Source organism: Camelus dromedarius, chromosome 23 (assembly GCF_036321535.1).
Source record: "Camelus dromedarius isolate mCamDro1 chromosome 23, mCamDro1.pat, whole genome shotgun sequence".
Classification (NCBI taxonomy): domain Eukaryota; kingdom Metazoa; phylum Chordata; class Mammalia; order Artiodactyla; family Camelidae; genus Camelus; species Camelus dromedarius.
Genome location: NC_087458.1, coordinates 29,012,148 through 29,030,273, shown reverse-complemented (window position 1 = coordinate 29,030,273; position 18,126 = coordinate 29,012,148). Strand labels below are relative to the sequence as shown.

Sequence of the window (18,126 nt, the reverse complement as noted above, 5' to 3'; positions counted from 1 at the left end):
CTTTTTTATTCATATTACTGTTTTCAGCCTGCAAACAACTTCTCCTTACCTGACCTCTAGCTGATTTTAAAGTATTGTATTTCAGACAAGGAAAGAAATGGGGAATCCTTTATTTAAATCTTTACCTACTTCAGATAAGTGACTTCAGCATCCTTTCTTCTCCATCAGAGGACTTTAAATTAGCAACTTCTACTATGTGCTACCCAAGTAGGACAGGAGGCTTCTTTTTTGTCCCTCCATTTTGGTCTTAGAGGTAATTTGCAAAGATGAGCACTCGAGCATGTAAATGGTCAGTTCTCCAGGGGTGGGCAGGATATTAACTTGGTAAAATAGATCAAATTAACTGTTTAAGTCAAGCTGACTAAGTTCCTAAGGGTGAAGTTGTCTCTTTTATTTTAGATCAGCGCTCATGCTTGCTGTATATCATGACTCACCGGACATAGTCAAGCTGCTTCTTGAGAAACATGTTAATGCCTGTTCTCGAGATTTACAGGGATGGTCTCCTGAACAATATGCTCATTTTAACGGTTTTAAACAGTAAGTGTTTCCATTAAAATGCCAATTATCTCTAAACTGAGGTTGGAAATGACCTAACTGTTACTTGTTATGTGACAGGTGAGAGTTCCTAGTTGGGAGCAGGCACTTTGGGGATGGCAGTGAGACCCTCCACATCATCAGCTGGAAACCAGCAAAAGGCCAGACTAGTGAGATGGAGCAGTGGGCACAGGGTTCTTTATCTCAGGGTTTGTAAGATGTTTATCCTTAGGGTCCTTCTGTTCTCCATTTCATTCCAGTGTAACCCCTATGCATGGGGTACAAATAATGTCACATACCTGATTTTTCTAACTAGTTATTTGGGTCTTGAAATGTGTAGTAGAACAGAAAATCCTGTATTTTCCTTTGGGGACTTTCTTCTATAATTTTTCTCTTGAATTTTCCAAGAACCTAAGGGATTCCCTAAGACCACAGTGACAGTCCTCGCCCACAAGGCATTGGGGCAGGGCGAGGGCATGCTAATCTTTCTCTTGTTTCCCCTGATTCTGTTGCTGCAGTGTTGGTACTAAAACTGGTTTTAACAGGATCTCCTCGGCAGCTGGGCCTGGGGTCTGGATGTTACTCTCTAAAGACCTTTAATAAAATTTTAAAAGAAGAAAAGGAAAAAGAAACTGGTCCTGCAGTCGGGTCATGATTGACCTCTGCTCCCGGGATGCCTGTGCTGATCCAGTTTCCGCGGCCTTCGTGGTGATCGACACGTAAACTTCAGCGTGACAGCTTGTTTAGTTCTCATACATATGCTTGTATGAGGTCATATATTTACAAATAAATGTACCTACTAATTACATAGTAGCTGAGGTGCCCTGAATTATAAACCACGAAGAACAGCTAATCACCGTAATTTGTAACATTTTATGAAAACTGCCACATTAAATGTTACACCTAGGAAAGAAAACACACATTGGGTTTTATTTGGGATTCTCAAATAGTTCCAGCATTAAAGTTCAAGAACAAATTACTCTGTTCTTCCACTACTTCTCCGAGCATCTGGGGGATACATTATCTCATTAAATCTTCGTAATACTCTTATGAGTATTACTAACTGCCTAACAAGACAGTAAGATCCCAGTTTTATAAAGGAAGACTTTGAGCTGAAGAGAAGCAACTTTTCCAGGAACAAGTAGCTGTTGTTTATAGAGCTGGGACTTCTGAGTTCGAGACACTTTCCATATGTCAGGCTCGCTCTAGTTAACTTGCTGAGCTGTACTGCCCTCAGTTCATGACTACTTCACCTTACTTTTTTTTCTTTTTTAATTGTACATGCTAAATTTTAAAGTTTGTAGATTGTACAAATTTGAAGTATATGGGACAATGGAAGTTTTGATATTACCTCTGATATTGTCTGAAATAATCTAAGAACTTAATATATTTGGTAATTGTTTTTCATATTAGTATTCAAGTAGTAATATTTATTTATCACTGTTTTTATACATAGCCTTTACCAACTGATTGTCGACTACAGAGACGGAAAGATACCAAATACTCCCCCTCAAAATAGCGACCTAGGACAGAGTTCTGGTAATAAGTTACTCTTGTTGGGCCCACCATAGATAAAGTAAGATTGAGGAAATTTTGATAATGAAAGTGCAGTGAAAAAAGCCAGTCTGTAAATTTCATGTATGTTTTAATTTTTTTAATTAATTTTTTCTTAATGGTCTAGTATCCAGAATTATTTAAGAAGTTAATTGTAGGTAATTTAAAATCTGAGACAATATTGTCTGAAAAGAAATTCATTTATTTAATCATGGCCCCTGAAATCCCATATTATATCTTTGTGTAAATAAGAAAAACAGGTTTTTAACTTTGTTGTACATTTCCCCTAACATAATAAGTTGGCCTTGTTACAGAACTGGATCTTTAATTTTTACAGCAAATGGATCACATTGGGTAAATGAATGCTAGTTATTGCATAGTGATTAGCCTCACTAAAAAGTGATTGTCTTTAAAACTGGGAGCTCGGCAATACCTTCCTGGTGCTATAAACAAATGGCCAACAATTAGAACTGCATAGCTGGGCCAGTGTGCGGCATACTAATAAGAGGTTGTTTTTTAAAGATACCTAGTGATAGTGCAGAAGTCAGGAAAGCAGTGCCTTGTTGAGAAGCACTGGTTACTTTTCACATCATTACACCAACAAGGTCTTACTCTCACCCATTGCATTCCTCAGAAGTGCAAACAGAATGCGACATGTTGCCTTCATGAGAGTCAGATGTATTCTTCTCTTTTTTGGGATACTTGTCATGAAACTATAATTTTGTTAGAACAAGATTTTCTCTTGCCATTAAAGGATTGTCATAATAATGACTCAAATAGCACAACTCAGGACTTAACAAATTGTAATAAAAGCACAGAAGTGCTTCACATAAATAAAAAAAAAAAGACTGTTGCCTAGGTGTGACCCCTCGCGTGCTGTTCAGTCTGAACTGTATGAGGGCACCTTTAACTTGGTAGACCTTGATCAAGCAAAGAACTGTTGTAGGAAATACAAAGATGGAATAGATAGAGTTTTGGTCTTCAAGGTGCTCATAACACAACAGAGTTGTTCCTGGTTAATGTCTGTTTTTTTAAAACAGGACTTTCAAAGAAAACATTCTTATCAGTTAATTCATCCACTTAACAGATGGCTATCAAGTGTCTTTTAGGTACTAAGCACCACTCTGATGTTACAGCATGCAAACAGGTCAAAAGCACAGTTCCTGGCCTCCAGGAGCTTGTTACTGTCATCACCATTTTTATGATTTGCTTTACTTTATTCTGTGCTTACTGTGTCCCAGAGCCCATGAGGACTTTGTAACTGTCTTTATGTATTTTTTATTGGTATTTAATATGTGCCAAATACTTTAAGTCCATGGTGAGGAAAGAAGTTTTTTTCTCACATGACAGTATCCTCAGGTGAGGAGGGCTGCTTTTCTCTACATGTTTTCTGTTAACTAGGAAGAAAACACAGAAGCTCACGGTAGACTTACCCTAACATTTTATTGGCTGGATTACATCACATGCTCATTCCTAAACCAGCCACTGGGAAAGGAGATGTAGTTACTGTGATGACTAGAATAATCATTTCTCTTTTTGCAGCTAAGGAGAGTTTACCTTCTTTGCATACTGGAACAGAAAATACCCAAGAAAAGTTGCAATTGTTCGGCAGGGACAACGAAGAAGAAATGGTTGTCGAGTTGGGAACCAGCAATGGCAGCTGCAGGGATTCACTGAAGAATGTTGAGCAGAAGAGTAAGATTCAATCTGAGTCTTAGGGTTTCCTGGTTATGACATAAAACAGGGATGCACAAGCTTTTTCTATAAAGGGCCAGAGTCAATATTTTAGACCATGTGGTGTCTGTTACATCTACTCATGCCTGCCATTGCAGTGTGAAAGCAGCCCTAGACCATATGTGAGCGAATAGGGATGACTGTGCTCAGATAACACGAGGTTGACAAAGCCAAATGGCAGGGTGGGTTTGTCCCATGGGTATCATCCAGAAATACCATGCTATGTAAGTTCGACGTTGTCAGTTTATGATACTGATTCTACTAATGATTATCATTTTTTTGTGAGTCTCATAAAGTCTGGGATTTTGGTCCTTGTAAACAGCAGTTCACTTCAAGATATACCAAATTTGGGTAAACACCTTTTTTTTTTTTTTGATAAATATAAAGGAGGGGAAGTGCATTAATTACCTCCCAGGAGTATACTCAATATTCGCTCAAGTGTGTAATCTCCAGTTGTGGTCCCAAAGGAATGCTTTTTAACAGAACATTGGTCTTATACTTTTAATATTCTGTATTTTTCTATTGCTGAGATAAAATCTATTTTACTTTTTTCTTTAATAGCGGATTTAGTGGTTGAGTTTTTGCCAAGGTTTGAAGACAGGTAGGATTTTATGGATTTTTAAAAATATGTTGACTAAGGGAACACAGAGAAAATAAACAAGGCTTGTTGAGTGTCCTACTCTGGGTTAGACACTGTGTTGTGTACTTGACATTTGTTACCTCATACAGTCACCACAACAGCTTTGCAGAGTAGCTGTGCTGTTACAGCTTACTGTTAGTTAATTAGGCAACCGTAGTTTAAGGAGGTTGACTAGTTGACCCATGATTCCATGGTTAACAAGTAGTTGACCTGTGACTTAACCATCAGGCAGCCTGGCTCCCAAATCTGCTTTCTTATCCCTCAGCATAGACTTTTGTGACTTTTGTTTGTTTAAAGAAATGAACTCACTCATTTTTTATGTGTATTTTTCCTCCAAAGTAATTCACCCCAACATGATACTGATGATTCACGGTCTCCATCAGATGATGACTTAGATCTTGCTCCCAAGGTAAAGTGTTCTCTTGTGAAATTAATTTTTCTGCTCTGAATTTAGTTTTATGTAGTATTTACTCTTAAAATTTAGTGGTGGTCTGCCTATCATTGTTTTATGTTTGTATTAGAAATTTGGGCAGAGTAAACCATTTTATAAAAATATGACAGGTTGAATTTTTTTTTTTTTTTTTACTTTGGTAAATGCTGAAGATGAGGCTGAAGCAAAATGGACTAGAAAATATATAGTGACAGGAAAACTGTACTGTGAAAAGTTTTCCCACAATAGAGGAAGTGTGAAGCTTGGCCAAGGAGAAGGATTCTTTGACTTTCAAACCACACTGATGGCACTTGTATAATACTCATGCCTCAGGGACATCTTCAGTGCACACAGCTACTTACTGTGATAATCATGGCCTCTTCCTGGGGCCTTTCAGTTCCAAAACTATGTAGCATGTATCTTTTTTCCACCCTTGGACACTTTTTATTTTGGTATCAGAGAGTTGTGAGAAAAGAGGTTTTTTCCCCCTTTATTTCTATCTCTGGTTCTGCATTAAGACTAAAATAATAGTTGAAATTATAGAAATTTAGAAATTAAAGTTCTGCTTCTCAAAATCCATATTATAAAGAGATTCCTCTGTGTTTTCTAAATTATCCCATTAAGAGTATATTCAAAACTCTGCATCTAACTGAAGAATACATGTTTTCCCTAAAATAACAGCCAGCTCCCAAAGTAGACTCTTAATAACAACCATATGATAAAACCTACTTCAGAATTCTTTTGTATTATAGTTTAAAAAAGTATGTCCAGTCCTCGTGTCCCATTCTAAAATTTCAGGTTTCAGATACTTTGTAAAGGTATAGTTATTTACATACTCATTTTATAGGCCCTGCATCAGCATACACCTCTAGAGATTAGGGAACATAATTGTGCATTTCCTGGAGCACCTAGAATAATGTCTTAAATGTAAGAAGCATTTTAGTATTTTTTGAATGTGAATGCATGAAGAGACATGGAATTCTGCATCATGCTGCAGGTAATATAACATGCACACTCTATCATAATGAAATCTATTCGATGGTACAGGTAATATAATATGTGTACTATGTCATAATGAAATCTATTTGAATTTTAAAAATATGACTTAAATTTGTATTCCCTTTAGGCTGTAAAAGTTCAGTTGTTATGAGAGGAAGTATGTCATAAATGCCAAGGAAATAGATAAGTATATGAGAAATAGGAAAAGGTTACAGTCGTTTTTCAGTGTCCACCAATTGTAAGCTTAGAATTTGAGATGAAAACTTTTTAACCTTTTTGCCCCCTCTCATGTTCCATTAAATATCTTTTCAAGCTATATATTCTCCTTAGAATCCTGACCACCAGTTCTTTCTCTAGGTGGAAAGTTGATGTGTTAGGAGCTTTATAAAATCAATTTTTCTCTCTCTCTAGTAATAATTTGCAGCGTTCAGGTAGGGAGAGATGACCATGTTCAATTGAGTGACTTAGAGTGACAAGATTTAACTCTTAATTATAGTGGTAGTTACAAACAAACAGTTGTAGAGTAACACAAGTCAGCATTATTGGGGATATACTATGAGTAAAGGCCTTTGTTTTATATATATATTTTATATATCATGTATTTTGATATTTTTATAAAGTTTGCTGAAGAACAATATATATGCTTGCATATATAACATATGTTTTTATATATATATAGTAAAAAGGTAAAACAGAGGCTTTCGATCATAGTATACCCCTAACAATACTGATACATCACCGATCTATTACATATAAATGCTGAAATGTATATATTTCTCCACATGCCCTGTTATATTTATGTTTTCCTTTTTTTCTTGCTTTAAGTTTGTACTTGACTAGTCATGTCTCATTTTTTCTTTTCCTCCTTCTCCCCACTTTTTTTTTAATGATTTGCCCCAAACCTAATATTTCTTTGCAGAAAACACTTCAGTGTCTGTTCTTTCAGTCCATCTCACTCTGCCTCTGTGAACATATTTAGTTACAGCTTTCTGTTTACTGTGTGTGTGGCTTTCACTCAAGAGTCATTGCCCCTAAGAATTACTTTTGTTTTTATTCCTCTTTCTTAGAAGTAGCTGAATTTGAGCAATCATTTGTCTTTAGCTTTTTGGCGAATGGAATAGAAGTAGCTTATACTGCTTGCTGTTCTAACTCATCCAAATAAGATACTGCTAAAATGTAAACTCTCATATTTCCCCCATGAGAGATCATTCATACATATATAAATCATGCAAGCACATTTCAAAATATAACAATTACTTTAACTTTCTTAATGTTAGTTTTTTCATGGGACTCTAAACTATCAAGGATAAGTTTTTGTTCTAGATCATTTTGGTCAAGAAAGTCATCTAATGGATACCATAGTGTTTGTATAATAATCAATGAGGGGTAAAGAAAGTAACATTTTGGGACCCATGAGGTCATCTCTCGTAATCCTCACCCCATGAGAAGATGTAGGTTGGTAAATGACAGACCCAGGACTTGAATCCATATCTGAATTACTCCAAAGCCAGTGCTTTTTGTGTTAGATCATCTAGGAATGGGGAATGTTATAATTATTTTACTCAATTTCATACTTGTTGTTCTTAAAGTTGTTATTTTCTTCTCTAGAAAGTCCGGCATCCAAGATTCACAGAGCCAATTCAGGCCTGGCAAGAACCCATGAGAAACAGTAAGTTATTTGAAGACTGTCCTTTTTGTGTTTTCACTGATGAGAAATTATAGATAATTTCATCTACCATACCTTGTTTTCACTACAGCAGAGGCAAAAGATAGTGTTTTGAAACCAGGAAGTAGCACCTTCTTTGAGGACAATAATTCTGATAATAAAAATGAAGATGTGGTTACAACCTTTTCCCAAACATCAACCGAAGTTCCAGACTTTTCTCATCCTGCCTTCCCAGCACCAGAACCTCTCATGTCTTCAGCAGTTCTTGGTGTTACAGAGGTAAGTTGTTTTGTTTTTAACTTTTTCTTCCTGTGCTTTTTCACTTACCGTCCCCCTGATTCTCATGGGGATGAAAAGGATTCTACACAGAAATGGAAGTCCTCAAGATCACAATAGAAAACAGTGTGATAACAAGAGAGGTACATGTGCAGGACTGAGATTTGTAAAGGTTGGTGGCAATAAACAGTTCTCAAATATGCCATTAAGAAAAGAAAGAATAAGAAAGCAACTAGAAAGAACAGCTGGATGAATATGAAGATGGGCAGGGGTACAAAGGGGAAGGATTCATCTAATACGAACAAGACGAATATAAAGATAAATGAGTGTCAAAATGAGAGAGATTATTATACAAACATAGCAGAAATAGTGGGGTTAAGTGAGAGCAGGAACTCTACAGTACAAATTATAGAAATTATCTCAAATTCAAATTAAGAGAAGGAAAAGTCAGCTCATGGAAAAAACAGCTCAGACTCTTCTGAAGGACATTTAGCTGATTTTATGAATAATGGAAAGAAAACTTGATCCTCACCTTTTTTCTTTTTGGTTATAGAAGTTTGTTTTTTAATTCAAATGTAGTTGCCGTACAGTATTGTACGAGTTACAGGTGTGCAGTAAAGTGATTTGGTTATACATATATGTGTATATATCTAATTCTTTTTCTTGTCCATTATAGTTTTTTATGAGATATTGAATATAGTTCCCTATGGAAGTTAGTTTTAACTTGAAGTTATTTCTTTTTTTAGAAATCCTCACGTTTAAATTAATGAAGCGCTGTCTTATATTTAATCTAGCAAATTTTGTCTCTCCATTCCATCCCCAGTAACTGAGTTCTAGTTTTCCATGTGACTTCTCATGCTGTTTCACACCTCGACCTTTGGCTCAGGCTGCCCTTTTTAGACTCCCCTTCACGTCTGCTCTTTGCACTGGGTCTCTCGTTTAAGACACAGTCTGGTCTTCCCAGCATTCCTGGAGCTATTGACACGCAGCAAGTCTCTTCTCTCCTTTGTGCCCTTACTGTGTCTGTTCGCTGCAGGTGTAGAGCTGTTGAATGATACTTGTCTGTGTTGATTCATTTTCATGTGTCTCTACCTCTTCTAGAATATAGAGCAGAATCTGTCTTTTATATATATTGCCAGCTTCTCCCAGGATAATGCCTATGATTTGATGGATACATTAAATATATGTTGTCTTCCTGACTGATTGATTGAATGACCAAGTGTAGGAATATGATGTTTTCTGAAGTTGGGTTTTTGTTACATCTTGTTTTGTTTTTATAGGAAGAAGCAACAAAGCCAAAAACTGGGGGAAAAGAGAACGGCACTCGGACTATTAACAGTGTTCCAAAGGAGCAAGCAGATCATAGCACATTGATTTCTGTTGATGGAGCACACAAAAGTGACAAAGGTGGGAAGTCATTGAGCATCTATGGATTTTCTTCTCTGCTTACAAGCTAGTGTGGTTGGAGGGGGGAGGGTATAGCTCAGTGGGAGATCGCATGCTTAGCGTGCACGAGGTCCTGGGTTCAATTCCCGGTACCTCCATTAAAAAAAAAAAAGCTAGTGTAAAAAATCTGAAGTGTGAAGATCCAAATATGATATCCATTTCTTCTTAAGTGTTTTTCTTTTGCCATCTTCCTTCATAAATATCCCAACTACAACCAAGTTTTCTTCCAGAAAATGCTTCAACCCTCTGAAATTCTTTTCTGCCACTTTAATTTATTGACATATTCATGAATCGAGATAGACATATATATATATTTAAACTTCCCAGTGGTATGTGTTCTCATTAGTGTACCTGTGACTGCATTTTGTAGACGCAGCATCAGCATTAGGATTAGAAGAAAAGGAAGATGTCAAATCACCCTGGAATTCTGAGGTGCTGTCTTTTATTATTTTCAAATATAAGCATTGCATGATGTTGAAACATAAATGGAGGTATGTTTTGACTTCACTTTCTCACTTTTGCATTTGCCCAGCAAAATTGTTTCCTCATTTTAACCCACACTTAGTAAAATCGTTCCATGCTACATGTTATACCACTGCAGAATGCACTTCTGTTAATTTTCCAGACTCACCTAATGAAACTGGTGTATGTAGTGCAAAAACCAAGGCTTAGAAGTCACAGGGAATCGGTTTGGGTTCTGAAGTTACATTTTCTAAAAACTAAAGATGTTCTTGGTCAGCCTGTGACCAGATGTTTGTTTCCTTGTTATAAATGAATGTGTAAAACTCTTAGATTCAGAGAGAAACAGGTTGTACTAAAAAAAAAAAAGCCAGAAAAAACCATTGTTTTTGTTTGTTTAACCAATTTGACCTTGAAAAGACAGTGCCTGCAACTTTAAAGTATTATTATATTTGGTTTCTCAAGTTGATCTGCAACAAACATTTCAGGAGAAGCAAAAGCATGGGGAATAGTAATAAATATGTGGGGTTAAAATACCAGCAGTTTGGTTTAGTGATGTTTTAATGAGGACAGCCCATTTTGGGCAGGGAAAATAGCATGCACTGAGTACCTTTATGGTGACCGAACTTGCAGGCAGCTAAGTACAGGGTAGTGATGACCTACCTATTCCAAGGTGATAGCCGTGGAAAGAGGTAAGAAGAGCCTGAACTCTTGGATCTTGGCAGCTCCTGCCTAGTGGCACAGCACTGTACTTGAAGTCAGCAGACATGGTAGCATCCTGGTTCTGACCCACTGTGGGATCTTGGAAAAACTTGTCTGACTTGTTTGAATGTCAGTGACCTCGTTCAAAAAACATGGTACTGATACCTGCCTCTCAGGTTATGTGTCATGAACAAAAATGTGGTAACAAGTGTGAAAACACATTGTCAACGGTAAAGGGTACTATAGAAATGTAAGAATGATCACAGTGGCCACTAGTGACCTACTGGAATGTTGAGGACACTTTTTTAAAATCTGAAGGACAATAAAATGGGAAAGTTAGAGCGGGCACGGGGATTTCTCATTTGGGGTATGTTGAGTATCGGTAGACTATTATCGGAGATCTGCGATAGGTATGTAGTGCTTTGGTACTTGACGCCTTTTGGGGACTTTAGATGTTTTGACCTTAAATAAATTCCTGTTCCTGAACACCAACTAGCACCAGGCAGTTAGACACTGAATGTAGCAGTTGAGGGGTTAGGCTGTAGTGGCAGGAACAGAAGAACAAGTAAACAGGAACCCTTTATCAGGGACAGTAAGTCCTTCACATAAGGAATGTGGAGAGCGTTAGGTTAGACAACAGTGGGGGAGTTTGTAGTTAGGACAGGGGTGGAGTAAGGGTGGAATTTAGGTAGTCAGAAAAGAGCTGAGTGTGACCAAAGCTGCCAGGTGATGGACAGGAAGGAGCCAGTCACACGAAGGTCCAGGGGAGGGATGTTCCGGAAGGACAGAACAGCGGGTCCCATCTGCTCATCACGGTGCTCCAGCATCTTGGAGTGACCAGGAAGCAGCAAGTGGGTAACTGTCCTTAGAATCACTTTTATTATTGTTGTTTGTAGAAAAGAGAATGTGCATGATAAGGGCCTGGCACATGCGAGTGGTCACTGAACAGTGTTCTTATTCTTCCCTAAGTAAAGTAAAGCTTATGGTACTTTTTTGAAGAGCTGCATAGCTACATTTAAATTTTTTCTGCTGTTAATTTAAACATAAATGTTTTTCTTTCAACTTTGGTACTTTATTCAACTATTTTTCCTATCAATTTAAGTTTTATCAAATAATAGATTCTGCTAAGCCTTTGTTTACTGAAATGTAGCAGTTTCCACAGTGTTCTGTTAATAGTCAACATGACAGACTCCAAGGCTTCTTTTCATGCCAAGTATGTTATTTTAATGCTAAAAACAGTATCTGTCCTAAGAAACATTTTAAATTTATAGCACATATACTTATTAAAGAATATATTTAAATATGTATATTTTAAATTTTATTTTTTATTGAAGTGGAGTCAGCTTATAATGTTAGTTTCAAGTGTACTGCAAAGCAATTCAGTGATACATATAAAAATATGTATTTTTTAAAAATGGCCTCTTTTGTCAAGGAATGCAAACTGGAATTAGATGTTTTGAAGTTAATTCTTTGTTGAAATCTGCATGTAAGTCAGTATTTTGTCTGTGAAAATATTTGCTCTGGCTTTCCATGCTCAGTTTACAGAGTCAAAGGCCAACTGAAGATAAAAGACTTGATCTAAAGAGTGTATATGAAATTTTCTATTTAAATGTTTGGGTTTCCAGGATGTGCTTATTTTTTTTTAAGTCTAATTGCTTTTAAAATAGGAAATTAAAAAAATAATAATAAGGTAGGAAACAGGTATTTCCTTAGAAAGGGATCAGGAAATCTTTATGCAACTCATTATAAATATTAATTTTAACAGAGTACCTCCAAGATTCAACTATCGAACTATGTTGATCATTTATCTGGAGCTGCAGGTCTAGGAGAAAAAAATTCATTAAATGGACAAATAGAAAGTAAGCACTGTATTTTATAAAAAAGTCATTTGACAGAATGTTGATTTAAAACATGGATTTGGATCTATTCTCTCAGCCAAAGAAAATCACCTGTTGAACGTATAGTGAGAAAAAAGAGGAGAAAAGGAAGTAAATTGTATATTTTATCAGGTGTCAGCAACAGATTAAACTAGAATGCTGTTTAAGGAGCTCAGTTGTTAGCTTTCTTTCAAGATGCTCTGTGACCTGAGGACAGTCAGGAAATCAGGAGGAGGGAAGGAGGGAGCGAAGAATGAGAGAGGTAGAGAGGAGGGGAATAAATGAAGGAAAAGGAGGGGGGTCCCTGGCAGGAGGTGGTAATGTAGAATAGTCCTTTAGAAGAAGGAAGAGAAGAGTGTTTGAAGTGAGATGGGTATGAAGTGAGCTGCTTCCAGCACCAAAGCTTGTCTGGGAAGCACAGCAGAATGTTCCACTCCCCCATCCCCCTGACCCTTAGGAAAGCAGCGAGGACTGCGGTACCTGATCACGCAGAGCTGGGTGTGCCTGCCGTGGGTGAGCACAGGCGTGTGTGGTCAGCTGTCAATGTCTGGACCTTCATGTTATGCAGCATGTTGCTGCCTTATAGGATGGTGTCTCATAGGCCAACAGAAGAATGGGAAAGAGGAAGAGAGCAGGGTGCATTCCCGGAAGGTCAGGGGAGCTGGGGCCTGGTAAAGAGTCCACTGAAAAGTCTGCAACTCCTGATGCAGCTTTTGGGGAAGTGTTACAGTGAGACGCGTGCGGCTGGTTTCAGAAGGATCAGTTAAGTCCGAGTGCTGTAGAAGCAGACTCAGTATAGACCAGAGTTTCTCACATTTTACTCAGTCACCTGGGGACCCAGTGAAAAGTGCACGTTCTGAGCAGTGGGTCTGCGTTTCTAACAAGCTCTCAGGTGATGCCCTTGTTGCTGGTCTTCAGATCACGCTCAAAGGGTAGACTTGTGTTGAGAGGAATCTGGAAGAAGAGCCACTGGGGAGTTAAAGACACAACAGCATCAAGGAAAAGAATGATTTTGTTTTTCTGAGCACGTTCATAGCCAGAGGGAGGCAAAGAGTTAAAGTAGAAATTAGAGATGTAAGATACTGCTTCTAAGCAGAAAGGGAAAAGAAGTGGTGGGCATCATCCGTCCAAAGAATAGAAAAGGGGAAGAATTAAGACCACAGATCTAGAGGTACCTTTGAAAGGGAAAGTGAAAGGAAGGAGGGAAAAAAGGCCGCAGGTAGGTGATTTTGGAATTGAGGAAACTTGAGAGAACTCCTTTTCGATGGCGTCAGTATATTTGCACTGAAGCCAGGTTAGATCACTGCCACTCCAGAGAATACTGGAATCAGGAGGGGGCCTAGAATTGGGGTAAACCGCAGCCACTCCTCCTATCAGGCTTCAAAGATACATATTGTATTGGTATTTGTTATTTAAGTGAGATTAACTTGAATATGAAGCATTGGCTGTGCTTTTTTTATTTTTTAAGGATACCTAATTTTTTGATAAGATAGTTGTTTCACAAAAATCCTTTTAAACATTAGCCTGATTCACCAAACCAAACTAATTTTGGAAACAAAAAAAATTAATAGGGTTCATTCCATAAATGCTAAGGTTATTTTCAGTGAATACTACACAAGTTTTGAAATATAAAAGACTTTTAATATCTAATAATTCTGTGGCAACTAAGTGTTTTTTTTTTATCAGATTTCAATATTGAAAACTCAGTATACATTCTTTATTGCATGAGTGGATCAAGAAACTTTGATGGCTAGAGGATTCAAGAAATGTAGGCATACCAACAGCCCATGTGGGTATGGGAGAAAATGAATATTTTTATGAACTATTATTCTACAAGTGTGTATCCAAGCTGATCAATTCATAACACTTTCTCTGATGAGAAGTGAATTGCACATTCAAATGAACTGCCATCACAACTGGACTTCCTAAATCACAGGACGAATTGAAGAGCATGATAAATACTTGTAGTCTAATGGTGTCAGTCGCATGAAAGATGTGCTGTTGCATTTTACCATCAGCTTTCACATTTGTCTTCTTGGAGCCGTGACTTGTTCCTCTGATTAAAGATCGCTTTTCTCCTCCTCAGGCAGCATGTTCACATTTGTATATGTGCACATTTCTATTTTATAAAGTCATTTGAAACATAATCATACTTTTGAAATCTTAATTGCATGTTTTGTTAAGCCTTAATTCCAGTTCTTTATTCAGTACCTATAATGGATTAATATTTCTGTCTTGTTGCTGTCCTAACTGCCCCTGAAAAACAAAACACTGAAACCTAACGTGTTCATTTCCAAAGCAAGCATGAGGATTGTGCTCAGTGCTAAGTCTGCGTGAATGGATAGTTGGCCTTCGTATTTACATATAATTGATTATGTGTCCCTTTTGGCTTTTAGATTCGACTGAAAAATATCCTCACTTGAAGGTAAAATCTGTTATACTTTTATCTTGAATTTTTTTTGTTGTTAAATGAGGGTACCAGGAATTTAGCCTAGGACCTCATGTGACTGCTAAGCAGGCACTCTACCACTGATCTAGATCCTCCCCCCTTGAATTATTGCTACAGAGTGTATCAATGTACATTACTAATTGGTTTGTTTCAAAAACCATTCAGCCTGCAGTTGGAGTGAAAGATTCTTTTCCTAATAAAACAGGAGAAATGAAGAATTTACAAACATTCAAATCAGGTAAATTTTGCAATGCAAATTTAACTCTGAAATGAAGTACAGTCTTCTTATTCCTAATTCCTTTTATTTTTTCAAATTTAATTGAAAGATTACATAAGCAAGGCAGATGTTATTATTGGTATCAATGTTTGAAGGATATGTATAAGCATAATAAGTAGATTTTTAAAATGTCAGCTCTGACTTGGATGTTTCTATTGATGTTGGGAGACACTAAAGTGCTCAGTTTGGAGTCCCTATACTTCTCAGGGATTCTGAGAGATTGATTATTAGGTTCTAAGATTTCTTCAGAGTTTTAAAATGCTTAATTGAATTCTGACCTTTACATAGGGTAAAGCTTCACTTGCTAACATGTCAGTCATATTTCACTTTATTTCATCTAGTGCTATCACATTGATGATATCTATTTATTTATGTATTTACTTATTAATGGAGGTCCTAGTGATTGAACCCAGTACCTTGTGCATGCTAAGCATGTGCTCTACCACTGAGCTATTTCCCTAGCCCAAAGATCTTAAGCCAACTGGATGTTTTGATTAGCAGTGTGTGTGTGTGTGTGTGTGTGTGTGTGTGTGTGTGTGTGGTGTCTTTGATTATTAAAAATGATGGAAGTAATTAGTCCTACCTTAATATTTGGTAGACACGATGTTTTAAAACAATAATCCTAAAAGTTTTTGGGTTTAGGATATTTTTTATACTATTAAAAATTATTGAGAATTCTGAAGAACTTTTAAGTGGGCTGTATCTATTGATGTTTAGTATATTAGACAATAAAACTGAATTTAAAAGACAAGCACACGCAAACTTTCCATTAGCCATTAGAGCTATGATGCTATCGCATGTCATGTATCTGGAAACCTCCACTGCACGCTTAACAGAGAATGAGAATGAAAATAGCGTTCAGTATTATTGTGAAAATAGTTTTGACCTCCTGGACTCCCTAGATGGAGGGAACTTGGGACTTCAGGGCTTCTCAGATGACACTTGAGAACTGCTCTTTTAAACAGGATTCATGGATGTGAAACGATAAAGGGGACCTTGTGATGAAGTGGGCTTTAAAGTTCACGTCTACATTTCTTGCCTTTTTTCCTTTAACTTGTCTTAAAAAGCTTAAATCTGACAACTTAATTCTTTTATAAAAAAAAAAAGGAAAACATTTTTGTTATATATTCCCATTCTCATGGCACTCTGTACTCTTTGGATCTAGTTTGTACCTAGACTTATCCTATTTTTATATGGAAAAAATTAGTCACTCAAGGCTATCCTTTCTTATATAAGTTTATGATGTTTATCCAAGGCTTAAGGTAAGAATTCTGAAGATATTGGTACATTGAGGAAAGACTGTCTCATTGTAATTTAAGTAGTACCATTCAGTAAAAGTCTTCTTAAAGCCCGTGTCTCTAGGACACAATACTGTCATGCATATTTAAATGCCCAGTGAATGGCTGGTTAGACATAGATTTTGTTACTGAAAAAATTCATATGTTGAAGAGTCATAATTATTCATAAAGCTCTTATGGAATATAGACTGTTTTATAGAGAGTGATGAGTGAATCCAAATAAGTAATACTAGAAAATTAAAATTAGAAAAAAGAGAGACAGTGGTTCCCTATATGAACAGCAGTGGCATGTAAAGTACAACCAGCTGGGAAGGAGCAGTGTGTTTGGGGGGAGAGGAGGACGTGGGGCTGCTGCTCTGGAAAGAGAATTTGTACAAGTTAGTCAAGTTTATATTGCTATTCACATCCTAATAAGTGGAAACTTTGTTTTCATATTCTTCAGACTGGGATTCTACTAGTTTGAGCCTCAATGATGAGGCTGGTCAAAGAGCTGAGCATTTGAAACTTGATAAATGTCCATTGGTATCACAATCAGTGACCACAAACCAGTCATCACCCACAGAACTGAGGCAGATGGCCCTAGTAGATAAAGACCAGACGAATATTGGAGCCATGTGTCTTTCAGAAAATGCAGCGCTCCGTGGCCTGTGTGAGTCACAGCTGCCAGAGAACAGAAGCAGCAAAGAAGGTAATAAAACAGCATAGAGAACTAGCCATAGTCTACCTGTGCATGGCTTCACCATATTCTGACTTTGCAGAAATCACTTTGTGGCAGGATCGCCTTTGTGTTTACTCCTTTTATGCAAACTGCAACCAGACAAGACCTTTTAGCATGACATTTACATTCATCCTCTGACCAAAGCAACATATTAAATAGCAAAGAGAATTAGGTGAAAGTAAACTCATTCAGAATAGTATTTAGCACACTCCTGAGAGTGGGTAGGAGAGTGATGTCTAGAGCTTTGTGACTAGTTGGGGAACCTAGGTGGACATCCAAAGATTCCCTTCTGAAAATATGGTTTCTTAGCTTTATTTTTATCTAGCTCTGAATTTATAAATATTTATTATAGCTATATTCAGTGTAACTGCAAAGCACCTGTGCAACTAAATATCAAAATATTTCTAGTATATTCTCTGCCTTTCTGTATTTTAGAAGTGGCTTTCCCAGCAGTAGTGGCAGTCATTGGGAATTTGCTACACCGGACCTCCTTCTTAACCATGTCCACATAGTATATCAGCTTGTTTTATTATTTTTAATGGATTGATAGGTCGAAAAGGATATTGGTTTTTAAGGAGTGCTTTATCCTTAAAAATAATATATGGAATATCAATTCTAATTCTAGGATACCCAGTCTGTTGACTAACCACATATAATATGTGTTCTACTTTATATACCAATTAATTTAGTGCCTTAATCAGTGATATAATCAGAGCTGTAGTAATAAGTCATACAATATTTTTTCTGCTCCTATAGTTTTATCTTTTCTTTCCTTACCTGTAGAATTAATTTTGTATTTAAAAAAGATTTTCAGTTATCTCCTGTAGTAGTGACTACAAGCTCTAAACTCAGTTTTTCTAATAAATACTGTTTATACACAGATACTTTTAAGAGTTTGTCCTCTACAGCATAGAAGCAAAGAGGATAGACATGTAAAGAAATAGTTTACAGTTCAGCTGGTGAAGACACACTAGAAAAATCTGTGAAGTACCAAGGTAGCTCCAAGGAAAGAGATCCCTGTGTCTCCGTGGAAAGACAGCTGCAATCAAAGAGGACTTCACAGAGCA

The 18,126-nt window shown here is 37.0% G+C and overlaps 1 protein-coding gene across 1 annotated transcript in view; it reads left to right on the top strand.

The window, feature by feature from the left end:
* The first annotated feature begins 1,568 nt into the window (after positions 1-1,568).
* The window catches only part of LOC105104839 (ankyrin repeat domain-containing protein 26), a 48,080-nt gene continuing 31,522 nt past the window's right edge, over positions 1,569-18,126 (top strand). The window contains 11 exon segments of the mRNA XM_064478086.1: positions 1,569-2,073; positions 3,631-3,783; positions 4,802-4,871; positions 7,500-7,560; positions 7,649-7,836; positions 9,114-9,240; positions 9,650-9,711; positions 12,206-12,299; positions 14,714-14,742; positions 14,932-15,004; positions 16,784-17,029. Coding sequence (XP_064334156.1) covers positions 7,551-7,560; positions 7,649-7,836; positions 9,114-9,240; positions 9,650-9,711; positions 12,206-12,299; positions 14,714-14,742; positions 14,932-15,004; positions 16,784-17,029 — 829 coding nt within the window. The 5' untranslated portion in view covers positions 1,569-2,073; positions 3,631-3,783; positions 4,802-4,871; positions 7,500-7,550.